Source organism: Eutrigla gurnardus (genome assembly GCF_963514095.1).
Source record: "Eutrigla gurnardus genome assembly, chromosome: 16".
In the NCBI taxonomy this organism is placed as follows: Eukaryota; Metazoa; Chordata; class Actinopteri; order Perciformes; family Triglidae; genus Eutrigla; species Eutrigla gurnardus.
In genome coordinates, this window is record NC_139927.1 from 9,790,514 (window position 1) to 9,818,337 (window position 27,824).

General features: G+C 42.1%; 1 protein-coding gene across 1 annotated transcript in view; it reads right to left on the minus strand.

The window, feature by feature from the left end:
• syne1a (spectrin repeat containing, nuclear envelope 1a) overlaps positions 1-27,824 on the minus strand; it is a 102,905-nt gene that overhangs the window by 69,147 nt on the left and 5,934 nt on the right. Inside the window, exons 3-51 of the mRNA XM_084030258.1 lie at positions 26,195-26,290; positions 25,397-25,480; positions 23,881-23,901; positions 23,559-23,651; positions 22,677-22,858; positions 22,400-22,596; positions 21,717-21,829; positions 21,350-21,388; positions 19,994-20,101; positions 19,405-19,542; positions 18,881-19,045; positions 18,439-18,551; positions 18,153-18,321; positions 17,659-17,755; positions 16,043-16,248; positions 15,398-15,562; positions 15,039-15,191; positions 14,377-14,520; positions 14,032-14,208; positions 13,763-13,921; positions 13,378-13,542; positions 13,012-13,146; positions 12,535-12,696; positions 12,218-12,426; positions 12,009-12,117; positions 11,749-11,913; positions 11,482-11,649; positions 11,212-11,376; positions 10,527-10,667; positions 10,279-10,439; positions 9,921-10,077; positions 9,079-9,333; positions 8,897-8,995; positions 8,405-8,592; positions 7,529-7,652; positions 7,260-7,426; positions 6,981-7,134; positions 6,204-6,859; positions 5,584-5,763; positions 5,216-5,369; positions 4,791-4,949; positions 4,037-4,219; positions 3,818-3,919; positions 2,871-3,074; positions 2,040-2,247; positions 1,308-1,420; positions 676-881; positions 435-593; positions 53-332 (exon numbers count right to left, since the gene is read on the minus strand). Coding sequence (XP_083886384.1) covers positions 53-332; positions 435-593; positions 676-881; positions 1,308-1,420; positions 2,040-2,247; positions 2,871-3,074; positions 3,818-3,919; positions 4,037-4,219; positions 4,791-4,949; positions 5,216-5,369; positions 5,584-5,763; positions 6,204-6,859; positions 6,981-7,134; positions 7,260-7,426; positions 7,529-7,652; positions 8,405-8,592; positions 8,897-8,995; positions 9,079-9,333; positions 9,921-10,077; positions 10,279-10,439; positions 10,527-10,667; positions 11,212-11,376; positions 11,482-11,649; positions 11,749-11,913; positions 12,009-12,117; positions 12,218-12,426; positions 12,535-12,696; positions 13,012-13,146; positions 13,378-13,542; positions 13,763-13,921; positions 14,032-14,208; positions 14,377-14,520; positions 15,039-15,191; positions 15,398-15,562; positions 16,043-16,248; positions 17,659-17,755; positions 18,153-18,321; positions 18,439-18,551; positions 18,881-19,045; positions 19,405-19,542; positions 19,994-20,101; positions 21,350-21,388; positions 21,717-21,829; positions 22,400-22,596; positions 22,677-22,858; positions 23,559-23,651; positions 23,881-23,901; positions 25,397-25,480; positions 26,195-26,290 — 7,947 coding nt within the window. The remainder of the gene's footprint in view (positions 1-52; positions 333-434; positions 594-675; positions 882-1,307; positions 1,421-2,039; positions 2,248-2,870; positions 3,075-3,817; positions 3,920-4,036; positions 4,220-4,790; positions 4,950-5,215; positions 5,370-5,583; positions 5,764-6,203; positions 6,860-6,980; positions 7,135-7,259; positions 7,427-7,528; positions 7,653-8,404; positions 8,593-8,896; positions 8,996-9,078; positions 9,334-9,920; positions 10,078-10,278; positions 10,440-10,526; positions 10,668-11,211; positions 11,377-11,481; positions 11,650-11,748; positions 11,914-12,008; positions 12,118-12,217; positions 12,427-12,534; positions 12,697-13,011; positions 13,147-13,377; positions 13,543-13,762; positions 13,922-14,031; positions 14,209-14,376; positions 14,521-15,038; positions 15,192-15,397; positions 15,563-16,042; positions 16,249-17,658; positions 17,756-18,152; positions 18,322-18,438; positions 18,552-18,880; positions 19,046-19,404; positions 19,543-19,993; positions 20,102-21,349; positions 21,389-21,716; positions 21,830-22,399; positions 22,597-22,676; positions 22,859-23,558; positions 23,652-23,880; positions 23,902-25,396; positions 25,481-26,194; positions 26,291-27,824) is intronic.

Below are 27,824 nucleotides of genomic sequence, written 5' to 3' on the forward strand. Positions count from 1 at the left end.
GCTCTATTAGATTAGAAATATGTACGGTCTACAAGCCAAAACCTTGTCTCACCTGCACAGCCTCCAGCCTCTGCTCTAACTGCTCTTTGGTCCCCATGGTGCTGTCTACTGTACCCAGTCTCTCCTGGATCTCCTCTAGCCAAGCCCAAACCCCTTGGAGGGTCTCTCCAAAGGCCTGGTTCTCTTGGCAGCCTCGCAGCCTCTCTCTGGCTGCCTTCAGCAGGGCCTGATGCTCCATCTGGAGCTGGCCTGTCACTCTGACCTCTCCTCCTGACCCCCGGCTTGCTTCAGACAGTGACTGGGCCTCCTGGCAGAGATGGTCAATGGAGTCCCTTTCAATAGACAATGGTATGTTATCGTTAAGAATATTTAACAGCCCATGCGATGGCATCTACAACATATGGCCTCACAGACCCACATATACACACACACACCTTCTTGCAAGAAGTTCCTTATGGAGGTTTTCCATCCTTTCCATCTCTTCTGTGGTGTCTGGGGCTTGCTGGCACTCTGCCCCAAGAAAACACTCTCTCTTGAGGCTGAGCTCCATCTGCTTCAGCCAGTCTCTTACACCATCCACACAGTCATTAAAGCTGGAGAGCAGAGGAGGCACATTTTCCATTTAACTCAAAATTCTTTGCATAAACTTGTGATACAAGGAGAGCGATGACATACTTTTTCAGGAGGTCAATACTTTCTTCCATGTCCCGTTGGCTCTGAGAGCAGCTGTCCAGATAGCTCCTCCACTGTCTCTGACAGGAGGAGAGATGCTCTTGGACCGGCGCTGCTCCAGCTTTAGGCAGGTGGAGCTGTAGCCTCTCGGCTTCCTCGCAAACTTTAGAGAAACACTCCTCACCCTCTGATGTCCGCTCAACTAACACCTGTAGATGTAGGGGGAACATGGTGCCAATAAGAAAATGTTATATGTAAAAAAAATAAATAACCACAATCCTTAGATCTAGACTTACACCCCCAAATGGGGCTGTTTGCTGATGCCCAGAAACATCCCAAATACAGCAAAATAAGTGCTGGGTTTCTGTAGATACAGACACCATCACACACTTCTAGTGGGTCATAAGTGATGATTGAGAGGCATTTCTTTTTTATCAGCATACAACATTGCTTTCTAGGAAATTATTGCACATTGTACCATTAATCCGTTACCATTATTCTCATTTAAATCTAATTTTACTTTGGTATATCAAAGTTTGATAGCATGCTGGTATCAACAAGTGAAGCTACTGAACACTGAAAACCCTGTACATACTTTTGGTTTACAACAATGCAAGTATGACATATAACAGTACCATCAGCCTCTGCAACTTGGCTCCAAGGACAGCAACATCTCCTGACTGGCTCGAACATTCTTTTAACTCCAACTTCAGATCTGTAAGCCGGGAGTGGAAGTCTTGGACCAGCTCTGCATCAAGGAACAGAAACGACAGGTGAACTAAAAGCAAAACAAATATATGGTGACAAGTTGAGGAAAACTGATGTAGGGTGAAATAAAGGCAGAGGAGATTTAAAGGTGAAGGAACCCAAAGGAGGCGAGTGAGGAGAGCCGATGTGTTGAGACAGATGGGAGGTGTGGGCGTGTCCACGCTGTGCAGCGCTCGGTTGCCTTGGCAACAAGCCCAAAATGATTCCCTCGAGAGCAGATGCGACGAGAGCGACATTACTCTCCGAGGCACAGGTGTGTGTCTGAGCAATGAGAGCGCACCAGCGTGCCAGACAGTGTGCGTCAGTGAAGTGTGTGTTGTAGTGGGCGGATTGAGTGCGCTCTGGGGAAAAATGTAGGATAATCAACACTAAATCTGTTGCACCACTAACAAATGACATCACATCATGGAGTTGTGCACTGTTTGATCGGGTGATTATGAGATTGTAAGTGCTTTTCAAATCTATACTTCTCCTTATAAGGGAAGACGATATAGTGGCTGAATGTATGTATTTGATGGAGGTAAAAACACCTCCAGGAGAGAATTTAATGAACCAGATTAAAATGTAACTACGTAAAATCCAAACTACACATCTCTTACGGTTGAAGTGGAGCTGTAGCCCATCCTGCAGGCTGTCCCTGGTCTTGGCGCAGCGCTGGGCAACAGCCTCTGTTCGCTTGGCAATGGAGGTGAGGTCAGCAGAGAGGCATGACAGCTCCTGAGAGGGATGAGACCTGCACAGGGCACTAAGAGCATCTCTGGCTGAGTCCATGTCTGCCCTCTGTTGCTGCAGAACGCTCTGCAGGTCCTGTTAAATGAAAAGCAGTGAGAACGGGAGGATAAGACTTCATGTATATTTATAATATGGGTCAAAAGGGGGCCGACAGGGTAGAGACAGTGACATGTACACCTTGCAGATGTGTCCCACAGCCAGAATTTCTGCCAGCTTATAGGATGTTATGTTGACCTCTGACCTCCTAAAGAGGGTCATAAATTAGGAGAGACGTTCACCTTCAAGGAACAATACGGTATCAAGTAAAAATGTTCTTTCGTTGTGCCTCTCAGTATGTCTTTACAAGCATTTGGAGAGTGCTATACCCAAGGTTAGTGCTTAGAATTGTAAAGCAGTTTTATTTGCCTCTGCCTTTAAAAGTTGCTATACAAACAAACTCACCTTGCCTATTCTAATTATGGCCATAAGTGCATTTATTTAAATAATTAAGGCGTCACTAATTTTGTATCGTGTGTCCTCATTTGGTTGGTAGTAATATGAAGCAACAGGGATATCAATAGAAATATGAATAACTCTCGACTAGGAAGTAGGGGACAGACTTTCATTGTAGTAGTAGAAGTATCAGTGTCTATGTAATATGTTTATGACTTGAATTATTGTGTTCTTGTATCACATTGAAGGAAAAGATAGTATCATACCTTTACTGTACCAATGTCTTCAGGAGAAGTAGCTTGAGTGAGGTCAGATAAGGAACCCTCGACTGCTACCAGCCGCTCGTCCATCTGGGACATGAGGTCCTCCAATCGCTGCTTCTGGAAACTGAAGTAGGTCAGAGTGTGTTTGGCCTGGTTGTACACCTCCTGCGCATGGGCCATTTTCCTCCTCAAGTCCAACTCCAGGACCTGGTTCAAAAAGGAAATTACACATTATAAAACCAAAATTCCACATAAACAACTCAAATGCTCAATACTTTTAGATTTATTTTGATGATTCCAACATGAATAAACATATAAAACCACAGCTGAACATGAAAACAAACAAACGAACCTTAAATGAAAAATAACCGAAAATAAAAAATGTTGAGGAGTAGTCTATCCTTTCTCTCCTTTCTTTTCCCTTCATCACTGTTTTTGAGTCCTGAATAATGTCATTTTTTTCCTGCGATGCATCAATTTTTCCATTAAGCATTAAGCAATCAACAATGTTTTAACCAGATACTCCTTATTCATATACTTTCTTTAGTAAAGTGAAAATAACACAAATAGTGTACCATCCCATGTATCATGTATGTGTAATTTCCCAAATATACAGTATGTGAATACATCTAGTACTCCACCCTCTCCAGCATGTTAACTATGTATGTTTAAAAGTTTAAACATGACCATGGGCTTGGGATAAATATATTATATACACGTCTGAAGTTTTTATGTCGAACTCTGATTCACATTTTCGTTTACGTATTTAGTTGAGTGCTTATTTCTCTTCATGATCCTTTTAAGTACATTGATGAAGGTGTTGTGGTTTCTATTTTTTATTTGGAGATGTGTAATAGTATTATAAATCCCTGGCCTAAATGGAAAAAAAATATGCGTTTGATGTAATAATTTCAGCAAAATCCTCCTGAATTTCTCTCCACCATATTCACCTGCATTTGTAGCGGCGTTTCCTGCAGTTTGGCTCTCTCTTTGAGCTCCGTCACGCTCTCCTGCAGGGCATCCAGCTTCTGCTCCCTCTTCTCTACCTCAGCCTGTAGATCAAAGTGTTGGACGTTTCAATTAAATCACAGCGGATATAAAGCCACTCTAAATATCACACCAACATTATTCATTTCCTCTTTCGCGCAGACTGTCCAGTGGGCTCTGACCTGAAATGTGGCAAGATGGGCCTCTGTCTGCTCTTTATCACAGAGATTGGTCACACTGTCAGTGAGATCAGCGATAGAGTTGGCAGCCCACTGGTTAATGTCCTGCTCCATGGACTTGAGATTGTCCCACAGTGCAACGCAGTAGCTAAGTCTCTCTGTGTTGGTTTGGATTCTCCCTGAGACCTGAAGGAACAGAAAGCAGCAGTGTGAGTACAGAACAGAATACATCTTAATCAACTGGAGACTGAGGAGATGTAGGATCTCTCCCCCTCTTTGTGTTTAGTTTTCTCTCTGCTATGCTTTGCTGCGAGATGGAAGGAAAACAACACTTAATTGGTTTGACAGATGCGGGGAGAGAGTCAGAAAGGCAGATAACGTGTCTAGACTTGTTTATATTTCTGTCTCATTTGTGACAGCTGAGTGGCTTTCTATCTGCCTCAAGACGAGAAAATGAAAATACAGAAATAAATATCATTAAAAGTAGGACTGCACAAGTGTTGCAGAGCTGTGTGTGGAAGTCATAATTGATTTTCATATAAAACAACACCACAAATCTCTTCATAGTCTTTGGACAGAATTCATGGACCGCCAGGTGTCAGGATAAGGATAATTCATTAATGTCACATAACTCATAAAGTATTATTTCACCATGTCTGACCAGCTAGCTCTAGTATGTGAATATGTCATGCATTTGTCTACAATACAGAGCCTTTTTACCACAACAGTTGCATGAGTTATATCAACTACCACCCACCTCCAGCCACTGGTCTCTTAACGTCTCCATGTCTCTCTGGATGGAGCTTGCATCAGAGTTGGGAACCTTCTCCAGTTCTCTCTGCAGGTCCTCCACTGTGCTGATGAGCTGGTCCATGTCTTCCTGTTTTTCTCTCAGTTCGGTTTGAACCGTGTCATGCTAGAGGGACAGAGGAGAGTGCACAATTACATTGTGCAGTGATATAAAGAAAGGAAAAGAAATCGTCACAGCCCAGTGAAAGCTATGAATCTCCCACCTTGGCATAACAGGAAAGATATCTACAAGTTACATAGAATAACTACAACACATGTGTGTGTTTTGTCAACTGGATTTCACAGACATGATAAACATGCATCATTTGAAAAGCAAAAACATAAAATTAAGCAATTAATCATTTTTGGGGAAAAACAAAACAAGGTACTGACTCGTGTGAAAGTCCTTTTGGCCTCCTGAATGTTATGGTTGTGGTCAGGCAGATTGTGAGCAACAGCCTGAGCATTCTCCAGAACAGCTGTGAGGATTGACTTCAGGTGGTGGAACTGGCGGAGAAGTTCTATCACAACTCCACTATGTTCCTGACTGCATGAGAAAAGAGAGGCAAAAGGTCAAGTCAATGCACTGGATATTAAATGACAAAAAATACATCAGTCTCTGCAACTGTTTCTATATGAAAATGACAAACAAACAAAATCTACTTCCTGCCTCTGCACAGTTGGGCCAAAAACAAACAGAGCAGAGGAATTTAAATGAGATGAATGAGTCAAAATCCCTCTCTGTGGTACTCCATCCTTACCCATTGGTGATCAGAGCCCCGACGCTGTCCCAGGCTGTCTTTACCAGCGCTACCTCCCTGAGAGCCTCCCCAGCCAGCTCACTGTCTCTCTGGGCCAGCTGGCTTCCCTTCTCCTCCAACCACCGCTGGGAATGCTGCAGGGACTGAAGCTCATCATCCAGCTGGATGAAAAAACGCAGCCTGGAAGAAATAGATGTAGAAGAAAACAATGGGGATTACAAGCCTGATTCCAATACGATATATGTAAATTTATGGGGATATGGATCTAAATTTTGGCTGGTATAGGAGAAACACAACAGAGATGCTTCCAAAACACACAAAAAATAATAATGCTGTAATCCTGTGTGTTTCTAAATCAGATTACTTTAGTCAATTCCTGCTTGAAATCCATATAAAGGAGAAGCAGCATTGCTTTTTTGCGAAAATTTCAATTTAAGGGTCTTGTAAGAGTTATTCAAATATGCATATGTATGCAGAACTACAAAATGTTGCCTAAGAAATGTATAAATGCCTCGGAATCAGCACACACTGATACCAATATTGTATTAGCTTATACAAACTAGCTAATAGCTGTTGAATAAAATATAATATATCTAATAGCTTGATTTCGATTTCCATACCTGTTTTGAAAGGCCTGTACGGAGCTATCTCTGGCCCCCTCTTGCTTTGCTTCATTCTTCAGTTTCTTCAAATTCTTCATCACCTCCTCCCTCCTCTCCCTGAAGGAGGTCCATAATGCTCCTAAAGCATCTGCTTCACTCTGCCTCCACCCCACAGCCCTCTGCACCTCCTCTAGAGCCATCATGAGGGCCAGTGTCTGCCCCCTGCAAGACGTTCTTCCCTGAGGGTGGCTCACATCTTTGGTGCCCCACCACTCCGCACCACTCAGGTGAAGGTGTGCCTTGCTCAGCTGTCCATCTAACCCTACTGCCTCAGCTTCAAGCCTGGCCACGTCTTTAGCCCCTTCTCCTATTCCACGGTGCAGCTCTTCAGCTTTGGATCGGTCCCAGCTCCCCCTTCCCTCCACCGCATCGTGGAGGTGGCGCAAAACCCTAGTTGCTGCTCCGTGCTTCTCAAGAAAAGCTTTTAACTCAGTAAGGCACTCTTTACGGAGTAGCAAGAGACGCTCAGATTCATTGAGGGGCTGTAGGCAGTCCTCTCTCCAGCCCTGGAGCTGCTGCTGGGCCTCTGGGGTGGAGCAACAAAGCAGGGAGGACTCTCTTTGCTGAAGAGTCTCCCTCAGCGATGCATGTGCCTGCAGTTGCACTTCATGCTCCTGCAAACAGATAAACAAAGTTAGATGCCACAGTAATCAATATTTACTGGCTTACAGTAACTACTCCATACAAAACCTAAAAAGGACACCATTGTTGACAGCAACATATTGATTTTCTAACCTCCAGCTTACTGATTGCAGCCTCAAGATCAGCAATATCAACCTGAGAAGAGCTTCTCAAGCCAGACAGGAAGCTTTCATTCCTTTGGGTCAGAGTCAGCAGCGCCTGATCAAACTGCTCCAGCTGTGACAAATGTGACTCCAGCAGCTCAAGCCTAAAAGGCAGTATGAATGAAAACATATATTTGATTTGAGAGGTGTGTATTTAAACAAGACAAACAACTTTAGAGATGAATAACTAAAAAATAAATTGTACGATTATGTGAAACAAGATGATGACCTGTGTGAGGTGCTGTTCTTCACAGAAGTGCATCTTTCCTGTAGCTGTGCAAGATCACCACTGAGCTCTTGGATACGAGCTTCAGGCACTGTGGGGTACAGACACAGCGCAAGATTCACAAGACCCTGCAGGAGAACTTCATAGGATGCCGTCTCCCCCTGGATTTCCTGGATGGGTGAATGTATAGATTATGCAAAACAAAATAGCCAAAAACACATTCTGTAATATGTGAGGTGAAAACTAGCAAGGGTTAGTAAAAAAAGAGTTACCTGTACATTTAGTAGGTCAGTCCTCAGCTTTACTTTGTCTGCAGAAAGCACGTCCGAGTCTGGACAGCAAACTGACTCACACCTGCTCAGCCAGCTTTTCATTGAAGAACTCTCCTTTTCAAATCTGTAGATACAAAGGAGGCACACAGGAACATATATTTAAATGAAATACAATTCATAGAGCATTATTCTGAAAGTTAATATGATAAATAACACTGATCTAATAATAGATTGATAGTAGAACCCTGGTATCTTAAAACACACACACCATTATTATTATCTGATCAAGTCACAGTATCAGTGACAGGGTCATTATGGGGCAACCATATCTCGCCACAGCACCCAGTGCTGTAAATAATCCCTCATACATACACCTGTAGGGGAGAAGTTCGGCTGCAGAAAGCCACACATGAAGCAACACTATAATTTAGTTAATCTAAAAAAAGAGTCACTGACTGCACACATATAAAACAAGCACCAACGCTTTAAAAAGCTGCCATGTCTCGAATACAGAAGAGTGAGGAACAATCTCTACAGTCTATTGTCCAAGTCTATTGTGTGTTCAAAGAAAGTGATAAGAAAAGCACATTATTAGACCAGAAAGGAGACGGGTGATTGGAGGACAGACAGATTGAGTCAGACAACATCTCGCGTCTCGACGTCACTCTAAGATGAGGGAATGATTCGGGGAATAAAAGAGGAAATTGGCACGGGGGGAGGATTCAGCAGAAAAAAAAGCACATGCACAACAAAAGGGGAAATCGCAGACAATCAGAATAAGATATGTGTGACACCTATTCTAGGTGACTGACACACACACACACACATCTCTCAATTTTCCAAAAACAATTCAAACATAGACACACATCACTTTACCTTTGCCACAGTGCTAGAAGGCTCTCCAACGTGGATTGCTTTTCTGCTGCCTTTCCCATAAACTCTCTGTGTTGCTTCTGGAGGTTAGCCACCTCTTCCTCCAGCTGGCTGCCCCCTCCAAGCCTCTTCATGGCTGAACACAAAGCCATCAGCCTGGGGCTCAGCTGCTCAACAGCCTGACAGACCTCCTGGAGGAAAAATAAATTGTACTTGTCATCAGCTCTACAGAGATGTTGAACCTCAGTGGCTAAATCCTAATAACTAACAACGTGCTACATGACTTAATACAGCATCCTACTGGAGATTTCTGCCTAACCTGGAATATAATCAGGTAGAAATGTAATTGAAAAATAATAATACACAAACAAAATTACATAGAAAAGGTAGACCCTTCAGGTTCCTGGGGATTTAGTAAAGTCAACCTCAAATTTCAAGCAATGAATCCATATAGCTATAGTAATGTCACATTAATTCTCAAGGTTTTTTTCTCACCATATGATCCTGGAGGCTTTTGTAGGTCTCGGACGAAGAAGAACAGTATGTGACTGCACTGTCGAGCTTCTCTTTCAGGTCACTCATGGCTTTCTTGACCTTATGATAACAAAAACACACTGGCATAAGATTTAATTACAATTTCCGCACCAACGTATTTCATTATGTGCTGCCGTTTATACCTGTTCAAGGTTATTATTGTATCTCTGCCAGTATGAGGCACTCTGGTTGAGCTGTCCTCCCAGCTGCTGTACTCTCTCCATCAACTCTTCCCAACAGCACCTCATCTGTGCAAGTCGTGCCCGGATACGTCCGGCCTCAGCAGGGGTCACATACTTAGACAGGGCCTCAGAGTCTGCCTCCATGTGGACCAGGGCTGCCTTCCTCTCCTCTAAACCTTCTGCCAGAGCCTTTAGGGATGCAACAGCAGAGGTTTGCTGATCAGGGAAAAAAGTATGAGAATATGATTAAAAATAGTTGGAGAAAAAGCATCGATAACACTTTGTATTAGGCGAATGAAGAGACTAAAGAGAAGACGCAGACAATATGCTTTATCTTCAATAAATGCCTTTGATAAATGTTATGTCTATTCAGGTTGATGGAGGTCGAGAAAAGATCAAGCAAAAAAGTTGTTCAGAAAGAAAACTGACTGTGTTGTTTCTGGAGGCAAGTCTTGTCAAACTCACAACTAATCAAACGGCTGCCGCAGGACTTCTTAAGTCTTGTTATCCCAAATGTTTTTTGACATGTTTTTCTCTAGACGTCCATGAGATTAACAAGGTTTAAGTCTGGCAAACCAAGATTATATTCCTTTCAATGTGATCAATTTATTTTCTATATCCTAGTTTTCACTGCAGCGCTGACCCAATTTCCCCTGAGTTACGTCCACATTTAATCTGTAATGTTAATAACCCTCAGGCCTCACTGACACTGTAAACTATAGACTCAACACCAGACTGCAAGTTTGACTCATTTTATATCAGAAAAGTAAATTGTAGTCAGTATTAGGGATTAAAAAACATACCTCCACTCCACTGATGTGTTTGTCCAGAGGATCTAAGGAGGAGGTAGAGATGATGGCCTCCAGCTCCTTCTCTTTCTCATAGATCCACAGAGAAAAGGCCTCTGATTCACTGCTGAAGCGCTCCCACCACATACACATCATCTCCAGCTGGACAACACTGGGAGACACAAGGACTATTTTGTAAAATAAACTGTGTGCATATCAAGAGGAAGAAGAGGTAGAAATAAGAACAAACAAGCCCTAGTATTCCATTTAGCACGGTGATGATATTCTCTTCACTTGCTCATAAAACGGATCTTACAGTATAATTTGTTATAACTTAAGAGGATGGGAGGGTTGGGATGAGGATGGGACATACTTCTTGTTGAGGTGGTCTTGAAGCTGTGTGACTGCTTCTGTGGTGGACTGGGTCTGCTGTAGAAGAAGAGTCTGATTCTTTGGACCGAGCTGAATATCTGCTGCCTTCTCCAGGAGGAGATCTGCTCGTGCAGAACACTCCTCGACCTTTGTGAGGAACTCCTAGAGGCAAGGAAGAAATATATTGTTTGAACAAAAACAGAGCATACACTATATAGATACATACGCACACATACTGTACATACACACCTTGTTCTCCTCCAATTCAGTTTTCAGGCTGTCCAGGCTGTTGAAAATGAGTTCTTTTTGCAGCTTGTTGCTGGTATTACTGATAAAACTCCAAACTGTTTCTCTTTCTGATTCAAAATGTTGCCAGGAGCTCAGAGTTGCCTTGAGATGATGAAAAAACAGCAGAAAATTCATACAGAATACAGTAAATGTTCACAGAGTGATTTGGTATCATTCAATGAACCAAACTGAGCAAAACAGTCTCATAGCCAGAATTTAATTTTAGATTTTCCTACTAAATTGTAACAAGCAACAAAATACAGCTTATATCTTTGGATCCTCTACCACCAATCTCTCTCTATGTAATTAATTTTCACTGGTGTAGGGTCAGTCTAAATGGAATCTCTCACTTTGATTTATTCAGGCCAATGGATACCAAAACCATTGAAAATGAACACATGCACTCCATGCATTATGGACATTTTCACGCTGACACATTGATTTTCTCATCAATTTGAAAGTGATAGAATAGATAAACAAAACCCGAGACAACAGACACAAACAAAATCAACAGACCACATAACAATCAATATCTGGTTAAGGTTCAACACGGACCAATCAATGACAACTGCAGGGGTCCGTGTGGAAACCCACACATGCAAACATTAGCACATTGACATGTAAGAAAAGGGCAGACTCTGTCTACCTGCAGGTTGTGCTCTTTTGCCCCTGATTTGTGGTCGACATCTTTGAAAGCCCCCTCCAGGTCCCGTAGAGACTGACTGAGCCCCTCTACTTTCTGCAGCTGGCGGCAGTGGGTCACCAGAAGCTCCGCCTCTCTCCTGTTAGCATGCAGGCGCTTTAGGTGGTGCTATAACACATAGAAAAGAAAACTGATGGAAGTTTCTGTAATAGGAATGTAATTCAAAATATGTACACAGTTGACATCGCCAGTCTCCTGCCTCACAAAACGCACCTGGTGAATAAGATAAAGTTGTTTGGCCTCCTCCAGGTCCTCAGCGTCCAGGATCCTGCTGGTCTGCTCCTCAGCCTCACTTCGCACTCTCAGAACCTCCTCCAGAGCACCACGCAACTCCTCTCTCAGCTCCTCGTACTCAAACATAGCAGATCCCTCCTCACCCCACTTTGAATGAGGGAAGCAAAGGATCAGACGGAAAGATTTTGTCGAGATGACAAAGGAGATAGATAGTACATTTTTTGCATTTGGAATATTATATAATACCTGACAGAGTGAAGAAAAGAGTGCCCGCAGCTCAGTTGAGAGTTTGGCCAGGGATGTTCTCTGTCTCTGGACCTCCAGGTCAGAGCTAACCTCAGACAGCACATCAAGACGGCTCTTAAGCCACAACAGGCTCTCCTCTCGGGCATCTGCTGCTTCCTGCAGTGCCTGGAAATGGTGAAAGCAAAACAAAGGGAATGCAGGTTTACTGAGGCTGAATGCTCATGAATCGTTATCTATTTTCTGTGCAAGTAGCAGCTCACCTGAACAGCTGCATCAACTTGGTCCTGGTGGCTGGAATTTCTCGCTGACTCTCTCAAGAGCCTCACCTGCATCCTCTGAGATGAGAGCCAATCAGAAAGCTCACAGAACCTAGAAAAAGGAACAACTTAGAAGCCTCTTCAGCGATGAAAATGTCAAGAATTTAAGGTATTGGAGATAGTGTAAGTAATTTGAGTTTTGTCAAATTTACCTCTCATTCCACTTTTTCCATTTATCAGGGTGATGCTCCAGTTTGAGGTGGGTGCCTTTGATTTGCATTGTAACCTCTTCTACAGCCCTTCTGGTGGAGTCCAGCATTTGATAAGCCGGGTCGTTGTCAGGCAACTTATGACACAGATCCTCCATGTTTCTAATCTTCTTCTCACACAAAGTCAGAGGATTGCGTTCCCTGAAAAAAGTCTTGAGATAAAAGTAGGGGATGTAGAATTTAGGACAACAGCAAGGATGACATGAAGTGATTTGATTTAGTTTAATCTGGTCAAAGTTTCTACTAAATCAGAAGCTCACTCTGTGCTCTTTGATCACTCGCTCGCTGGTGCAGGTGCCAGACAGGGCTTGCATTTCTCTGTCCAGCTCTGCTCTGCAGTCTTGTATGATCACAGCCACCCGACTTTGCTCCACTTCCACCTTTAGACGGAGCAGGTGAGACGGTACCTCGCCCTGGATGTCCTGTGGAAAAGACAGAAAGACAGAGAGTATAGGTGACATGGTAGCTAAGATGTACTGCCTAATATACATGAGTTTCAGTCTCATATTATATCATCCCCTAAACAGTCAGGGACAAAATATCTTCTTGGGAGACAGCGAGTAAACACTGGCAGGGTTGCATTTTAATCTAACTAGCACAGGTTAATTGGAAACAGATGGAAGGGAACTCTATCAAAGCCAAAGGCCTGTTTAAGTTAATGAAGTATCAGCTAAGCACCTCCAGAGATCTACAATAATTAGTGAGAGTGTTAGAAGCATAAACCCTGACCCCCTGACCTTCCAGTGTTTGTGCAGCCTGCGGACAGTTTCTTGCAGCCCCTGTTGCTCCTCCTGTGGTAGGATGTCAGTCAGCTCATCACACGCCTTCAAGAACACGCTCAGCAACCGCTGGTCCAGTTGACCAAAAAAATCCTGTGCAGAAAAAAATACAAGCATGGAGTAAGGGAAGACATTCTTGAATTTACATGAATGAATTACTCTCTTTTGTTTGCAACCAACAGAGGGACAAAACGGTGCATACAGTGTATGTTTGCCTTTGTGGTCATGAAAGGATTAAGCAGCCAGTATTCTTCTTCAACAGATTAGCGCCACCCTTCATGTACATACTCAATTTACATTTGAAGGTTTCAGGTTTGATCTTACACTGTGTTTCTTCATTAACTCCTCAGCATCTCCACTCTCTCTCAAGCAGCCCTGGGCTTTCTTCAGCACTCTCTCCAGCTCTTGTCTCGATTCTTCAAACCTCCTCCTCAGGCAGTTGTTGGCCTCTTCCTGCCTTCTCCATTCCCCAACCTCCTTCAGTAAAGCCTGAGAGGACAGATAGTATGTAGTGGTGAGCGTAACTGGTCCCTTCGGTAATTACCTTATTTGTCTTACGTCAAGCAAATGAATAGTGAGGCATATAAAAAAGTCTACTCTGTGCTGTTGCCTCCTGGGTGATATGATGTTCTTGTAATCTCATTAAAATAATCAGTGCTGTGGGTAATGCCGTGTCTGTGTGGCATTCTGGTATGTGTACAACACTAACCTGTGCTGAGCCCTGTATTTCAGACACTCTTTTTTGTAGCAGGGACAGGTCGACGTTTCGGAACACCTTACTGGTGGAGAGCGCCTTCTGCAGTGTGTGGTGATTCCTCTCAATCACTGACAGACAGCGTTTACAGCTTTGCTGCTGATTTAACAAATCCTGGCAAAATTGAGAAAACGATGCGGAAAAATATGAGTCGATAACAGTGCATTCAAATATTTCTTTTCTTTTATATCAGCGAATAATATTAATTGTCCATCTCATCTAACCTGCCACTTTTGCTTTTGCTGGGTCTTGGTCTGTGTGTCTGGGTCTCTGGCAGCAGAAGTGATGCGACTGGCCCGCTCCAGGGCTTGGTAAAAAGCAGTGATGTGTTTCTCCATCTCCTCTAACAGCGGCAAAAGGACATGACACTCCCTCACAAGCAAGGGACACCTCTCTCTCACCTGGAGACAAACATCAACAGTCGTTAAATAGTGACAAAGAATGTAGCAACTATATATGATAAAGGTATGATTTAAAAAGCAAAGATAAAAGAAGATAAATGTATTGTTTTCGAAGAAAGAATTTAGATTTTTACTACTTATCATATTTATCACTTAAAGGATACCTACCTTACTCAACTGACTTTTGGCTGTTGCTATAGTTGCCAAAACCCTGGCAGCCTCGTCCTGTGGCGCATCCTTGGCAAGAAGCTGAGCACTGCGGGCAGCCAACTTGTATTGCGTCTCCATGGCAACAACCTTTTGCTTGGTATTCTGAGATCAGAAGTGGAGGCAAAGGGTCACTTTAGACATCCTTTAATTGAATGCACTTTCATCAAAATTGCTTTTGGCAATAAAAAAAAACACTCTTACTTCAAAACAGAAGTGACATCGAGCTTTTAGTAACCAAGTTTAAGAGTGCAAGTGCACAGGGAAGTGAAACAACTCGGCGGGAGGATGGAATGATTTTCTGTAGTATGTTTCTAATGCAGCCAAAAATATTCTGAATGCCCAAGTCTCATTACAGTCTAAATGTTAATGAATCCTGCTTGTGATTCACTAAATACTGATTTGCGTCATACCCACGGAGCTGCTATCAGTGTTGTAACCTGCTTCGTCTGAATTGACTGAGAGCTAAACTGCTGACCAGACTAGAAATAATCTCTCTTTAGAAACAAAACACAAAAAGCACATTTGTAGAAAATGTAATCGTGATGATGTGATAGTATCAGCTGAATCAACAACAGTCCCTGGTAATAAATGTTAATTGTGCGGTACTTTGCGTTTCTCACCTCCACATCCTGCAGAAAGGCTCGAACATTGAGGAATGAAACCTGGATGGGAACATTGAGCTTGGCTTCTGCTGTGTCTAGCAGCTCTTTCAGGGCCGACACAGCCTTAAAATGGTCTTTTCTCCACCTCTCCAGCTCATCTGCATGAGCATACTGCAGCAACGGAAAGATAATACAAACGTTAAGATTGATCTTGTTGAAAGATGTACCTTTCCTCAGAAAACTTAAACGTTCCTTAAACTGCCCTCTTGGGACTAAATCTCCCAAGAGGACACCTAGATATACAATCAAATTAAGGCCTCTGTCTGACATACAGTAGTATTAGTTGTATTCATATTATTATTGCTTTTGTTTGTTACTTGTTTGACTTTGAGGAAGAGGTCTCTCCATCGTCCATTCAAGAGAAGTAGCTGCTGCTTGAGATCATGCGACACAGTCTCATCGCAGGTTTCAATGAGAAAATTCCCTGCGTCGTTCATGGCCGCATGCTGATCCATCCAGTGGCTGAGATTCCTGAAAAACTCCTGGATGAGAGTCAGATTCATTAAAAAAGACAGAAAGGAACAGGGGCAAATTAAGAGAAAACAAAGAACTACACAAAGAATGAGTGTCACGGAATGAACAAAGGGCGCTAATCAAAGACAGACAAAGAAAGGGATTCATAGAAAGAAACAAAGAAAGGACAATAAAAAATTGGGGTAATTAGCTGTCTAATCCTGGGTGGGGATGTGAATCTGAGGTAACCATGGCGATGAGACAACTGGAATATCCTTAGTGGCTTGTTGTAAGTCAAGGAGATCATTTGATACTTGAGTGGAGACTGCTAATAGGATTCCACTTAGAAGACCAAATGCTTGAAATTGGGCTGACATGGATTTGATTGCTACTACTCTGAGGCATTTGACTCCATCAAATAAATGCATATATTAAGGGACTCCTAATCTGTGCACAGAAAAAAAAAGTGCACATATGGTGAGGTTATCTACGAAGAGTCGATGTCATACCCGTTTTGTGTTTTCTTGCTGCCTCAGGGCTTCCTCTGCGTCCTCCAGCCAGGCCTGTAAGGAGGCCACAGTGGAGCTGTATCTCTCCCAGTTGGACAGCACCTCCTCCAGCATGCTCCTCACACTGCGTACTTCCATGGACAGACTCCTCCACTGGGTCACGACCTCTCTCAGGAACCTCCGCACTCCCGTCTCGCCGTCGTCCACTGGAGGAGAGACACATCAACTTTAACAACATCGTCATCAACAACAACGATGATATTGTTACCAGCACTACTTCTAGCACGGGTATGCAGGGTATGCAGACATAACCTCATTTTGAGGCACTGCACATATGGTACACATACTCATAGAAACACCAGACGAAGGGCACTTAAATAATAATAATTCATTTTATGTATGGGCGACTTTCAGGACACTCAAGGACACCTTACATGTACACTTAAAATCATAAAAACTGATCAAGCTACATGCTTTTCGAGACAAATCTCTGACCTCAAAACTCTCACTACAGGGAGATGTGTTCCAAGTCATTACTACAAATGCTCTGGTCTCTTAAGTCCTGAACCACAAACTACTTGTCAGCCAGTATTGGGCTGATAAATGGCCAAATGCATATATCCCGTATCAAATATACATTCATCAGATAAATCAAATCTATATTAAAATAGTAGATCATTAGATATCAACCACGTATCACCCTCTCCTGCCTCAGTTTGTTATAACCTCATATGCCTCAGAGCCGAGGGGGCTAACTGTTAGCAAGGGGGGGGATGGTGGTGGTGGTAGTAGTGGGGGGCACTTCATCCGTGTGGTCGACCAATCGAGCCTCAGATGTACTGATTTCTCTCCATACCTCATTTATCCGCTCTACATACCCTAAAGCAGCACAGCCCTGAAACTTAATGAAACCAACAAGCTAGCTCAGTTTGCGCCCAGAGACCTGCAGAAGTGGAGCAGCCCCTAACTAGCAAATGGGGTCGTATTCCCCACTGAGAGCTGGGAGTGGAGGAACCTCATTTAGCTTTAGCCTGCAGACTCTCCCCTTCTACCAAGCTGTAAAACCAGACAGGGGGGGACTGAGCTGCCAGAAGAGAAAGCTTCATTAGTTATCAAGTTGCTACCAAGGGAAAATAAAGTTGACATATATATGTAAAATGTGTACAACAACCATAACATTTGCAACCAATATATTTATCCCTGTAATATCTCTCTAATTGTATAAGACAGGTGTGGGCGATCACATGGCTTCTATCACTGCATCACTGAGCAGGACTGCTTTATTGCAATATTGGATATGTATTTGATTTGGCTGGAATTGTCAAAAACAGACATTCATATATTTTATGCAAAACGGGTGTTCAAGGTTGTTCTTTTCTACTGCATACAAGATAAAAAATTAACGTTTCTAATTGAGGTTCCAGAAAAAAAATCATATATCAGCATATAGCAATATCATGATGAAGACCTTTTATTTACATCAGCAAATATATACACATATTTAGCTATACAAAAAAGATATGTAGATACATAAAATCATACAGGATGCACCTATGCAAAATGATTCATATTACATTTAAAAACATATAATTTTTGTATATGCTTTGAATTCTCACCTGAGCTGTCAGTATTGATGTATGCCTCAGCAGACTGCTTCAGGGACTGGAACAAAACTTCGTAATTTTCAAAGAAATGTTGCTTCTCCACAAATGACTGATGGAAACAGAATCAAAGAGGAAAAAGTTACCACCGGTGCATCATAATAAATGTCGCTCTTATCCAGCTCCTCTCAACTCACCTTCTAGACTTCTCCTCTCCTTACACAATCTCAAACTGGTGTTTAAATTAACTGTTTAAACCTTCCTCTGTCTCCAGCCTGTGTCTGCTTTTGAGTCTAGTTCTCCAGTCATTATAACAAATACAGCATTATATGTAGTTATACACTATGTAGCAGGGATTATTTTGAGAACTTTATGACTTCTATCCAATAATATCCTATAATATAGGATAAATATGGAGCAAAATCCTTTTCATGATCTTCATAGGAACCCTAACAACAACAGAACATTTCAGCACACCATGTACAGAGGAAATTGAGGTCTGAGCTTACCACATAGTTGTGGAGCATCAGTTCCACGGACTCCCATCGGCCGTATTTTATGATCCACGATTTGAGCTTGGACTCAGCAAGTGTGAGAAAGGCCTGCATGTGGTGTTTGTTCTCCAAGAACTCCATTCTAGACAAGTGGATGCTAGAAGATGTAGAAACAAAGTTCATCCTAAAAAAAACACAAAGTTCACAAAGGATATCAGACCTACAACCGGACCCTCACATTCTGCTTCTCCTCTGAAAAGCAGAATGTGAAATCATGCCAAGTGAGATTGGCAGGTAATACCTCTCAGCCATGTCTTGGAGCTGGTCTGGGGGGACAGGGACTCCATCGACACTTCTGTCTTTATGGATCCTCTGAAAGACCTGCTGGTGACTTTCCAGGCTTTTCAACACACCCTGCACAGTGTAAACACATACAGCACACAGACACAGAACAAATAAATACTTGTAAGGACTGAACAGAAAAACATCATAGAACTGCTAAAATAAAATAAATAAATACATAAAAAACAATAATAATAATTGGCAGAGGATTAAAAATACACAATTACACACACACAATAGAAAAAGAAAAGCTAAAAAGGAATACCTTTGAATTCTACATTAAGATTAATTGATGTGGTGTCCAAAATAATGACTGACTGTTTGTCTGAAGATTACATATAATGAGATTTAAAGCTTCAGCGTTGTCCAAGAAGGCACGCCTCTCTTGTTTTCATGCTAACCTTGTGTTGCTCCAGAGCCCTGTGAACAATGTTCGCTGTCACGTCATGTGCCTGATGTATGATGACCTCTTGTCGCAGGGCTCCTTCAGCCTCATGCAGCCATGCACCGACCACATCCAGAGGAGCTGGCAGAGACCTGTCCAGCTGCAGATGCCAGTCCAGCAGCTGAAATAGGGAACGCAGTCGAAAAGACAGACAAACACTATTAACAGATTGTAATTCAGCTCATGAATGCAGGCACAACAGCACACAAATCACTTTACCACACAAATGAAAGCTAAAAGTGAAAGCACATAATTACAATAAAAACTGGTAATCACGCGCTGAAAATAAACAGACCATTAAGCTAGTTTTAATAAATTGCTTTTGCCTCAATTTTAATCTTAATTAAATGAAGCTAAATTATTAATATGTAGGAGACGAAATGCCATTAAACTTGCGAGAAAAATTGTTGCCCCTGGCACTCTAAAACACACATGCAACCATGACATCCTTGGTTCAAATCTATCTGAAAACCTTCTCACCCTATTAGAGACTTTTTCCCAGGCCTGTTTGACCAGAGCCTGATCCACCGTTAGCATCCCATCCTTCTGAGTGGACTGCAAAGCTAACTCCAGCTGCTTGCTCCTCATCTCCAACTGGACGCGCAGACTCTTGAACAGCTGAAAAGATCGAATAAGTGAAATGTGATCATAATTCACAGCTCCAAAAAGATTCAAGTTACAGCATACAGACATCAAAACAAGTGGTCTCTCAGGGGTCACACCGTCTTGGTATCCAATCAGACCCTAATAAAAATCTGTGGTGAAATGCCACTTAATGCTGTCCCTCTCTGGCTTCAGATTTGTCTGAATAATGGGCAAAGAAAATGGAGGTATCCCACATGCTGCTGAATATGGAAAGTATCCCGAGGCTTGGTGGAATAAGCCAGATTGACTGAAAATACGACGCCTGCCGTCTGATCCCCACAGTGTAATGCCACTGATTAAGCTTATAATAGGAGCTTCTGTGCCCAGTGTGCCCAGTTTTAACTGCACACACACCCAGACACACACACACACACACACACACACACACACACACACACACACACACACACACACTCTCTCTAACCTGGTACTGTTGAGCGAGATTGCCCTCAGTCTCCTGAGCCTGTATTGCGTCTCTCTCCAGCTGGTTGAGCCACATTTTGAGCTCCCTCAGGCTCTTTCGCTGCTCTCTCTAGGAAGCAGGGATGGATGAGGGGTGGGGTGAACAACGGGTGGGAAGATGGACATGGAAATTGGGAAGTGCAATGAGGGAAATGAAAAGCAAATAAAAGAGAGGACGAAAGAGTGTAAGGGAGAGGGGAAAACAGAAAGACAGAGAGAAAAAGGTGATTAACCAAAAGAATGTTTGAGGGATTGATGAAAGGAAGAGGGTGAAAGAGAGGGCATGTACTGTTAGACATGTGCTCTCTTAATCCTCTGTGTCTCCCTGTAGGACAAAACGTCAAAAAACCCACAGCTGCCAAAAACACTCAGCTTAAACAGCGTACTTTGTCTGAGACCCCCTACTAACATTTCATTGGATTTTAAGTAACCATGACGATAATACTATGATGCTCAAAAGCTTGCCTATTCACTTTGAGAGCTGTTCACTCTCAGTCTGTTCTGTTTTATCACCACTAAATTAGGTTAATGCTGAAAGAAAGCAGTCATTACGTTTTATTGTACTCAACTTCTGCTAAGGATTTTTACAACCAGTGTTTCAGTTGCTATTTATTTTCATAAAATAACACTTTTGTTTTTTATATGTGAAAACACAAGGGCCAATTGACCTTCATTCAGACCCATTCAAACCGATCCAAAGTTCATGAAAGCGAATATCCTGGATAAACAATAACAAAGAACAAAGTGGGTGTGAAACACAACAACCACCAAAACCAACATTACACGAAAACAAAATACAATGCACTGAAAGCAAGTGGTTAGGGCAACTTTAAAGCATGTCACTGTTCCTGCCGCTGTTAACCTTAAAAACAGGCAACCCCATTTTCACAAGCTTTCCATCAAATACGCTGTATCAATGCACACTGCCGATGCCAGAGGCTTTCATTGTCATGCTAATGGAACCAGGAGCCATAGCGGGAGGTAACATTAATAAATGTTAATATCACATCTTATTATACTGGACTTCCTTTTGTTATGATGGCTCAGAAACCCCTGCGGCAGGAATATCACATCAGGTAAGATAAAGAGCCATATTACCATATTGGCTCTATTTTGACATGGAAAAACAATGTATAATCTCACCCATACGCTGTACATAAAACAGTGTTACTGTAATCCAATAGTAGAGACAGAAAAAAACCCTGCATTAATCACATTTATATGGAAACCATCAGTCGGCATAGGTGCTAATTGCATTGAGCTGTGGAAAATGATGGAAAGCCTGCCCCTGGGACCTTTAAGTTACTCTATAACCTACCTCCAACATTTCCGCTATATCGCGAGGAGCAAGACCATGCTGTAGGACAGAGGCCAGCACAACAACCACAGGAAAGCAGTCACCACACAAAAACACCAGAGAGACAAAGACAAGGAGAGATACAAAGAGAGAGATGTGCAGCAAGGAAGGACATAAAATGAATGAAACACTGACGGACCTGAGTCACATGACAAGTGAATTTACTGTTGGTTTAGCTTCGAGTAGCAGATAGGTGGTTGTTACTGCATCAACACTGACTAAAGTAAGACAAAGTGCCATTTAAAGAGAAAGCCAAAACACACGGGATGCAGAATGAGAGGAGGATGAATGGAGTATCCAGACTGAGATAAATCTGACAGCTGGTTACCTCTTCTCCTTGCAGTCCGTCAGAGTCGCTCTGCATTCGATCAGGATGATGCTTCAGGAACTGGGCTATGTATGTCATAATGGATTTCTCATCTGGCTTGTCTACATCAACATCTAAGGAGGGAACCAAGTGAATGTAATCAGCAGTCATATCAAGCTAATAATTCCGTCCACAGTTTCTTTCAAAGAGGAAAAGAACGCATTGATACGAATATGTTTGACTGACAAGTAGACAAGAAGCAGACAGGTGCCACCTTAAATGAAAACAACTTTTAGCACTTCAGATCGGTGTCCATGTTTTTGTTTGGAGGTTCCGCCATGCTGAATCTCACGGCCTAATGGACCTTAATTATATTGATGTCAAGCTTGATTTGTCAGAGTTCATTCTGAAGGGCAGGCGTGAAGGGGCACAGCTGGTGTTTGGAAGTGACACCGAGGGGCACATCTGATGCTGTGAAACCGACTATCAGTATTCTGGGGGGGGGGCAGCTTGATATGATGAAAAGCTATGGATTTAAATGTAAGGTAAGGTAAGTAATTTCTTTGTTTTTGAGTGAGTAACCGATTTAAGTGAGGTCATGTTGCTTCCTTAAAGGTAATACAGCAGAGATAAATTGAATGAAGAATTAATTTGATCCTATGATGTTGTAGATATGTGGAAATGTGATAGAAAATGTAATTTACCCTCCGGGTCGAGAAGTTGTGGAACGCCCAGCTCTGTCTCTGCCAAAAAGAAGGCTTCCTGCAGATTTTCTTGGTTGGACCTCCCCCACACACACTCCATGTCAACCAGATTGGGCCGAAGGGCATGGATAACTGCAAAGAACGCTAAACCTGTGCGCCAACTGGGGCCAAAGTCCTTCACGTCAATGCCCAGACGTCTATAAAGAACAGAGCATCACAATGTCAAAGGAGACTTCACTGATTCAGCATATTTTGTTTTGTAAGGGACGCTACGTACTTGGTGGCTGTCTGCTGGACCCATCGTAGTAGGGCCTTTCTGACTCCACCCTGCAGAGGTGGGAGGGGTTTTCTTTTGACAGGTGGGCTGGTGGTGTCAGTGCTGCTGGTGGAGCTGTCCAGTGAAGAAGTGCTACTGGACAGGGCCTGAAGTGCTGGTAGGCTACTGGTTAGCTCCTCAATCTGAAAAGGAAACCGGGTAGCGTGAAAGAAATCGGACCACCATACCTACACATAACTTCAGAATGATCTTATCACTTTTGTTTATTAATTCTGCCTGAAGAGCTGAACACCATTGCAATAGCCATATCGTCAGTTGATGAAGATTTATTTCTATATACACATTATTTAATTCCCAGGTTCTCCTATCTACTGTCAACAAACTAAGACTGCTCGCAACTCAGAGAATCCATAAGCATAAGTGTGAAATGAAATACACCAAGATGTCAGGATGTGAATACGTTTATTTTCCACTGTTGTACATTCCCTTTGTTTAACATCCATACGTTTGCTGGGAATAGCATTTCTATGTGCTGATGTTGCTAAAGGTATTGTTATTCAGTTCTTGCTGATCTGTGCATGTCTGAAATGTCTGACATCCTGACTACTCATTCAGTTCAGTTCAAGTGTGCTGCTTATCAAAAAAAGGCTCACTATGCATATTTGTATATTTCTTATTGGATGGAATACATGTGGCCCATGCCGAGTGTATATTGGCAGCCATGTTTTTAATTTGAAGGAGTAGTGAGCCATTATCGATAATTTGATGACAAACTAAGGTTAAACTTCCACTAACTATTTCTCCTTGTTTTGTCGCTTTGCTTCAATTTTAGAATGTAATTTCCTGGATTAGCACAAGTAAAATAACTAAAAACAATGTTACCTGGAAATAGAGGATGATGGTCCACATTAACCCCAATACAATTGACGGCCGTCCATCAACAATGTCTGTGGAGTTGATGTTCACAAGCTTGATCTGTGTCAAAACACAACGTGCAATATTTACATTTCTCATAACAGGAACTAATAATTCCAGATTGAAATCAATTCCAGTTTATCCGTTAACATTTCACTATAAACTCATTCATATGGATGAAGTAGACAAAATTTCCCTCAATCTGGTCACTCTGTCTCGTATGTTTACACAAAATGAACAATATACTGGATGCAGATAACCCTGACCCAGCAACGTTATGAATACTGACCGGAGATCCTCTGTAGGCAGACTGGAGGGCAGATAAGAAAAAAAGAGGAAGAGAACGAGAGAACATTTAGATGCATGTGATTGAAAGAGGACGCCTCATTGACCGTGAGATAGCAGACACTGTAGCATCTTTGAGGTGAGATAACTTGAGTGGTTGGCTGAGGGGAGAGATCTATCACCACTACACAGGCAACAGGGATTATATCCAGCAGAGATGGGCAGAGAGAGACTGATGCAGGGAGAGGGAGAGACCGAGAGGCGCAAGAAAAGGGAGGAAGAGAGGGCTTTATCTACTGATGTGATGAAGTATTCTATATGATCACGCAGAGGGACATATTACTGTGGCGCTGCAGCACAACAGGTCATCATATGGTAATACAAGCCACGCCGTATGTGAACAAGCGTGGAAGAAGATATCAGGGCAAGGCCAGGACAGTGTTGGGAAGTGTGGGATAGCGGTTGATAAGAATACATGCAATGCACCGTTTCATATTAGAAAACACAGCAGGTCATTCTGGCAACTCAACACAGCAATGTGACCGTGGAACGGTTGATGGAAAAAAACACAGATTACTAACAATTGTTAGTTGCAGACCATGTGGACATTATACACATTAAACATCCCAGTTAAATATATATATATATATATATATATATATATATATATATATATATATATACATATACAGGTTTTTGAGATTGAATGGTTAACATCCTAATGTCATGTACATTCAACATTTGCTATGACAGACAGAAGAAAGGAACATGCGTCATGCAGGCATTAAGCGATCAGGCCTCTAAAGCAAAATGTAAATACAGTCTAGACATACATCAGATTTACACACAGAGCATATTTACATTTAATTTTCTACACACATAGATTTACGCAGTCTCCCTCACTCTCTCTCTCTCTCTCTCTCTCTCTCACACACACACACACACACAGACGTATATATACAGCAAAGTGCCCAATGACGTCTCATCTCCAGACTGCAGATTACTGGCGTAGGATTTATGGTTTTAACCCTGTCACACTTGAGGACGACAAATCAATGTCCCTGCAGACACCAGCTCATACTTATGGCTTTATTTATGTATATCCATGGATGAGTTGGGTGAAGCTTTAACGATGTTTTACTAATCTCACGGAGGGCCAGTTGATACATTTAGATGATAACATCCAAAACAACATTAAATATTTTTGGGTATAATTCTGTCAAGTAATATAACAGAAAACCGGCAAATCAGTTTAAGTTTAAATAATGGCCTAATAATTATTACATTCTATTGGCAGTGTATTTACTTGACGAAATCTTTGCAGGGAAAACTGAGCATAATATTTTTGGTACTAATGAGGGATGTGGGAAGTTGAAGGGAGTAAGAGGCGGAGACGAAGAGTAAAACAGGTCACTCAAGGTCAGGATTCAATGTTTGCACCCACAGGCAGCAGCTGAGCAGCAGGAGGGGTAAAACAGAGAAGAAGAAAAAAACATAAAAAGGAGGCCCTGAACTCTTACCTTCCTACCCTCGAGGAAGTTTAGAGCCGTACCGATGTTAGCGACCCAGTGGATCCTCTTTAGTTTCTTGCCTGCCTCACATGGCTGGAAGGAAAAAGAAGAACAATGGAGATGACAAGAAAGAAACAGAGAGGAATAGATAGAGAGGATAAAATAAAACAGTACAAGGATAAGTTATATGGCACATTTATGGGAATAACGGTGGGAGAGTATAACAAAGACACTACATTTTCTCTTTTAATCTTTAACTGTATGTGTGTGTGTGCTGATAAAGTGAGAAGGACTAAGATGTCCAATCAGAGCTGTGTTTGACTATGAACAGCCGGATCAATAGGACATAGACAGCTTAGACCTAAGGCGATATTGACCAAGTAAAAAGCTGGGTGTGTGTGTGAATGTTTGTGTCTGTGTATTGAACTATGATCTGTCCTTGTTAATCTGGGCTTTTCCATTCAATTCAAACGTCCTAATAAAAGCCGATCAATGAGCATTTCCATGCAATTGTGGATCCGTTCACATGCATTGCATTACCTTTGTAGCTCTTTTGAGACCCATATAGAAGCAGCTGTTATTATAACAGTTATTATAAAAGGAAAAACAACCAAAAGCAAACAACAATAAAAAAATAATTAATCTATTTATTATTATTACTTATTTAATATTAGTATTATTTGACTATTTGATCATCTGTTCCCTTTTTATGTCGTATAACGTTCAAATTTAAACCAGAAAGATCAGATGTGTGGGTGTGTGAAGTCTGTGGCCAAATCACATGCTGTAAAAATGACTGATACTCACCAGTTTCTGTCCAGAGAGGACTTCCAGCAGGGCCAGCAGCATCACACCATCCTTGATGTCCTCAAACAGGTCTGTCACCACCAGAGGCGGGACACGCTAAATGAGAACACAAGCATGCCCACGAGTGTTTATTGTGAAAAATTAATTTCCAAACAACATGTTTAAACAAGCTCACAAAGAGATGATGTAACGTCTGGGGGATTGGAAAAAAAAGGTAAAATAAGTCAGTTTTTCTCAGAACAATTTTATGGTGTGAAGAGACATTTATAAATCTGTACCTGTGCATGATTACTTACGTAAGTTCACTGTTTACTTAAATGTTGCATGCCATAAATTCATACAAAGGTTTCTCAGTTTCTTGGAATGCTTAGTCGGGGTTTAAGACTTTTAAGCTCCTGCAATGTAGACGAAACTATGAGGCAAGAGGCGGTTTTCCCTCAACATTATCCTACTCTAAGTGGCACAACGCATAAATAAACCAAAACACAATAAATATATTACACTGTAAGACGTTAATTTCAACTTGTGAAACATGGATAAAGGAAATCCTCGTAAAAAAATGTAACTTCAAGCTCCAAAAGAGTTTGGCTTTGCCAAGTATTACTGACAGCTACAGTCAGCCGTAAGCAGAGGCTCAGCAGGCTCTGAATGGGGTCTTCAAATCCTAAAATATGCTGATGATTTCAAACTGTATCCTTCGCATTGACTTCTTCCCTGACCTGACACAGACTTCTAGACTCAGGGAAATCCACATATCTCTGTTTCTTGCGGGCGCCACATCAAGGATTTCTCTTAAAGCACAGTCACATGCTGGGGCTGGGGAGAGGTTTAGAGAGGGGTGGGGTGGGGGGGGGGGGGGGGGGGAGCATTCATACGAGCAAGCCATTCACAGGGAGATTAGCGGCAAAGGGAGTGAAGGAGAAAGAGAGAAACAGCAGAGATGTATGCATGTGTGTGGTTAGCATGTGAAAGTGGAGTGTGTGTGTGTGTGTGTGTGTGTGTGTGTGTGTGTGTGTGTGTGTGTGGTGGAAAAAAAGGGAGGAAAAATATACAACCCCCAACATCGTGGACACGCAAGTCTGGTGTATAATTGAGTAGAAAGAGTGGCAGCGCGAAACATTTTAGAAGGCAACGAGAGAAGGGACACCAACCTCACATCTTTCAAAATTAATTAGCAAATACAGTAGCTCTCCTCACTAATTCCTCCTCTAATGTCATTTCATGGATTTGGATATTAAAATACTCAGACAGCACTTGTGCCCCTATCATAAAGTGACAGAAGAAACACTTACAAAGACCCCTTCAAAGGGATAGATTATACCATGAGCTAATTGAAGTTAAATTTACCTATTTGTTCATTATAATCCCAAGTTAATGAGGAAATTTCGGACTAATTACAAAATGAGAAAGTAATATCCATTTCCTCTGCTCAGCCATATGAGCTAAAAATGAATCAAGGTCTAAATGAGCTAATTACATATGAGTGTCTGGGCCATAATTGATTGTGAGAAGAGGAGATTCAGGATGTGCGTCTGTCTGTGCTCTAATGTGATTCCCCTGGTACACTTGACTCAGTGGATTCCAAAAGATCAACAGCATGAAAGATAGAGGGGGGGAGAGCAGAAACAAA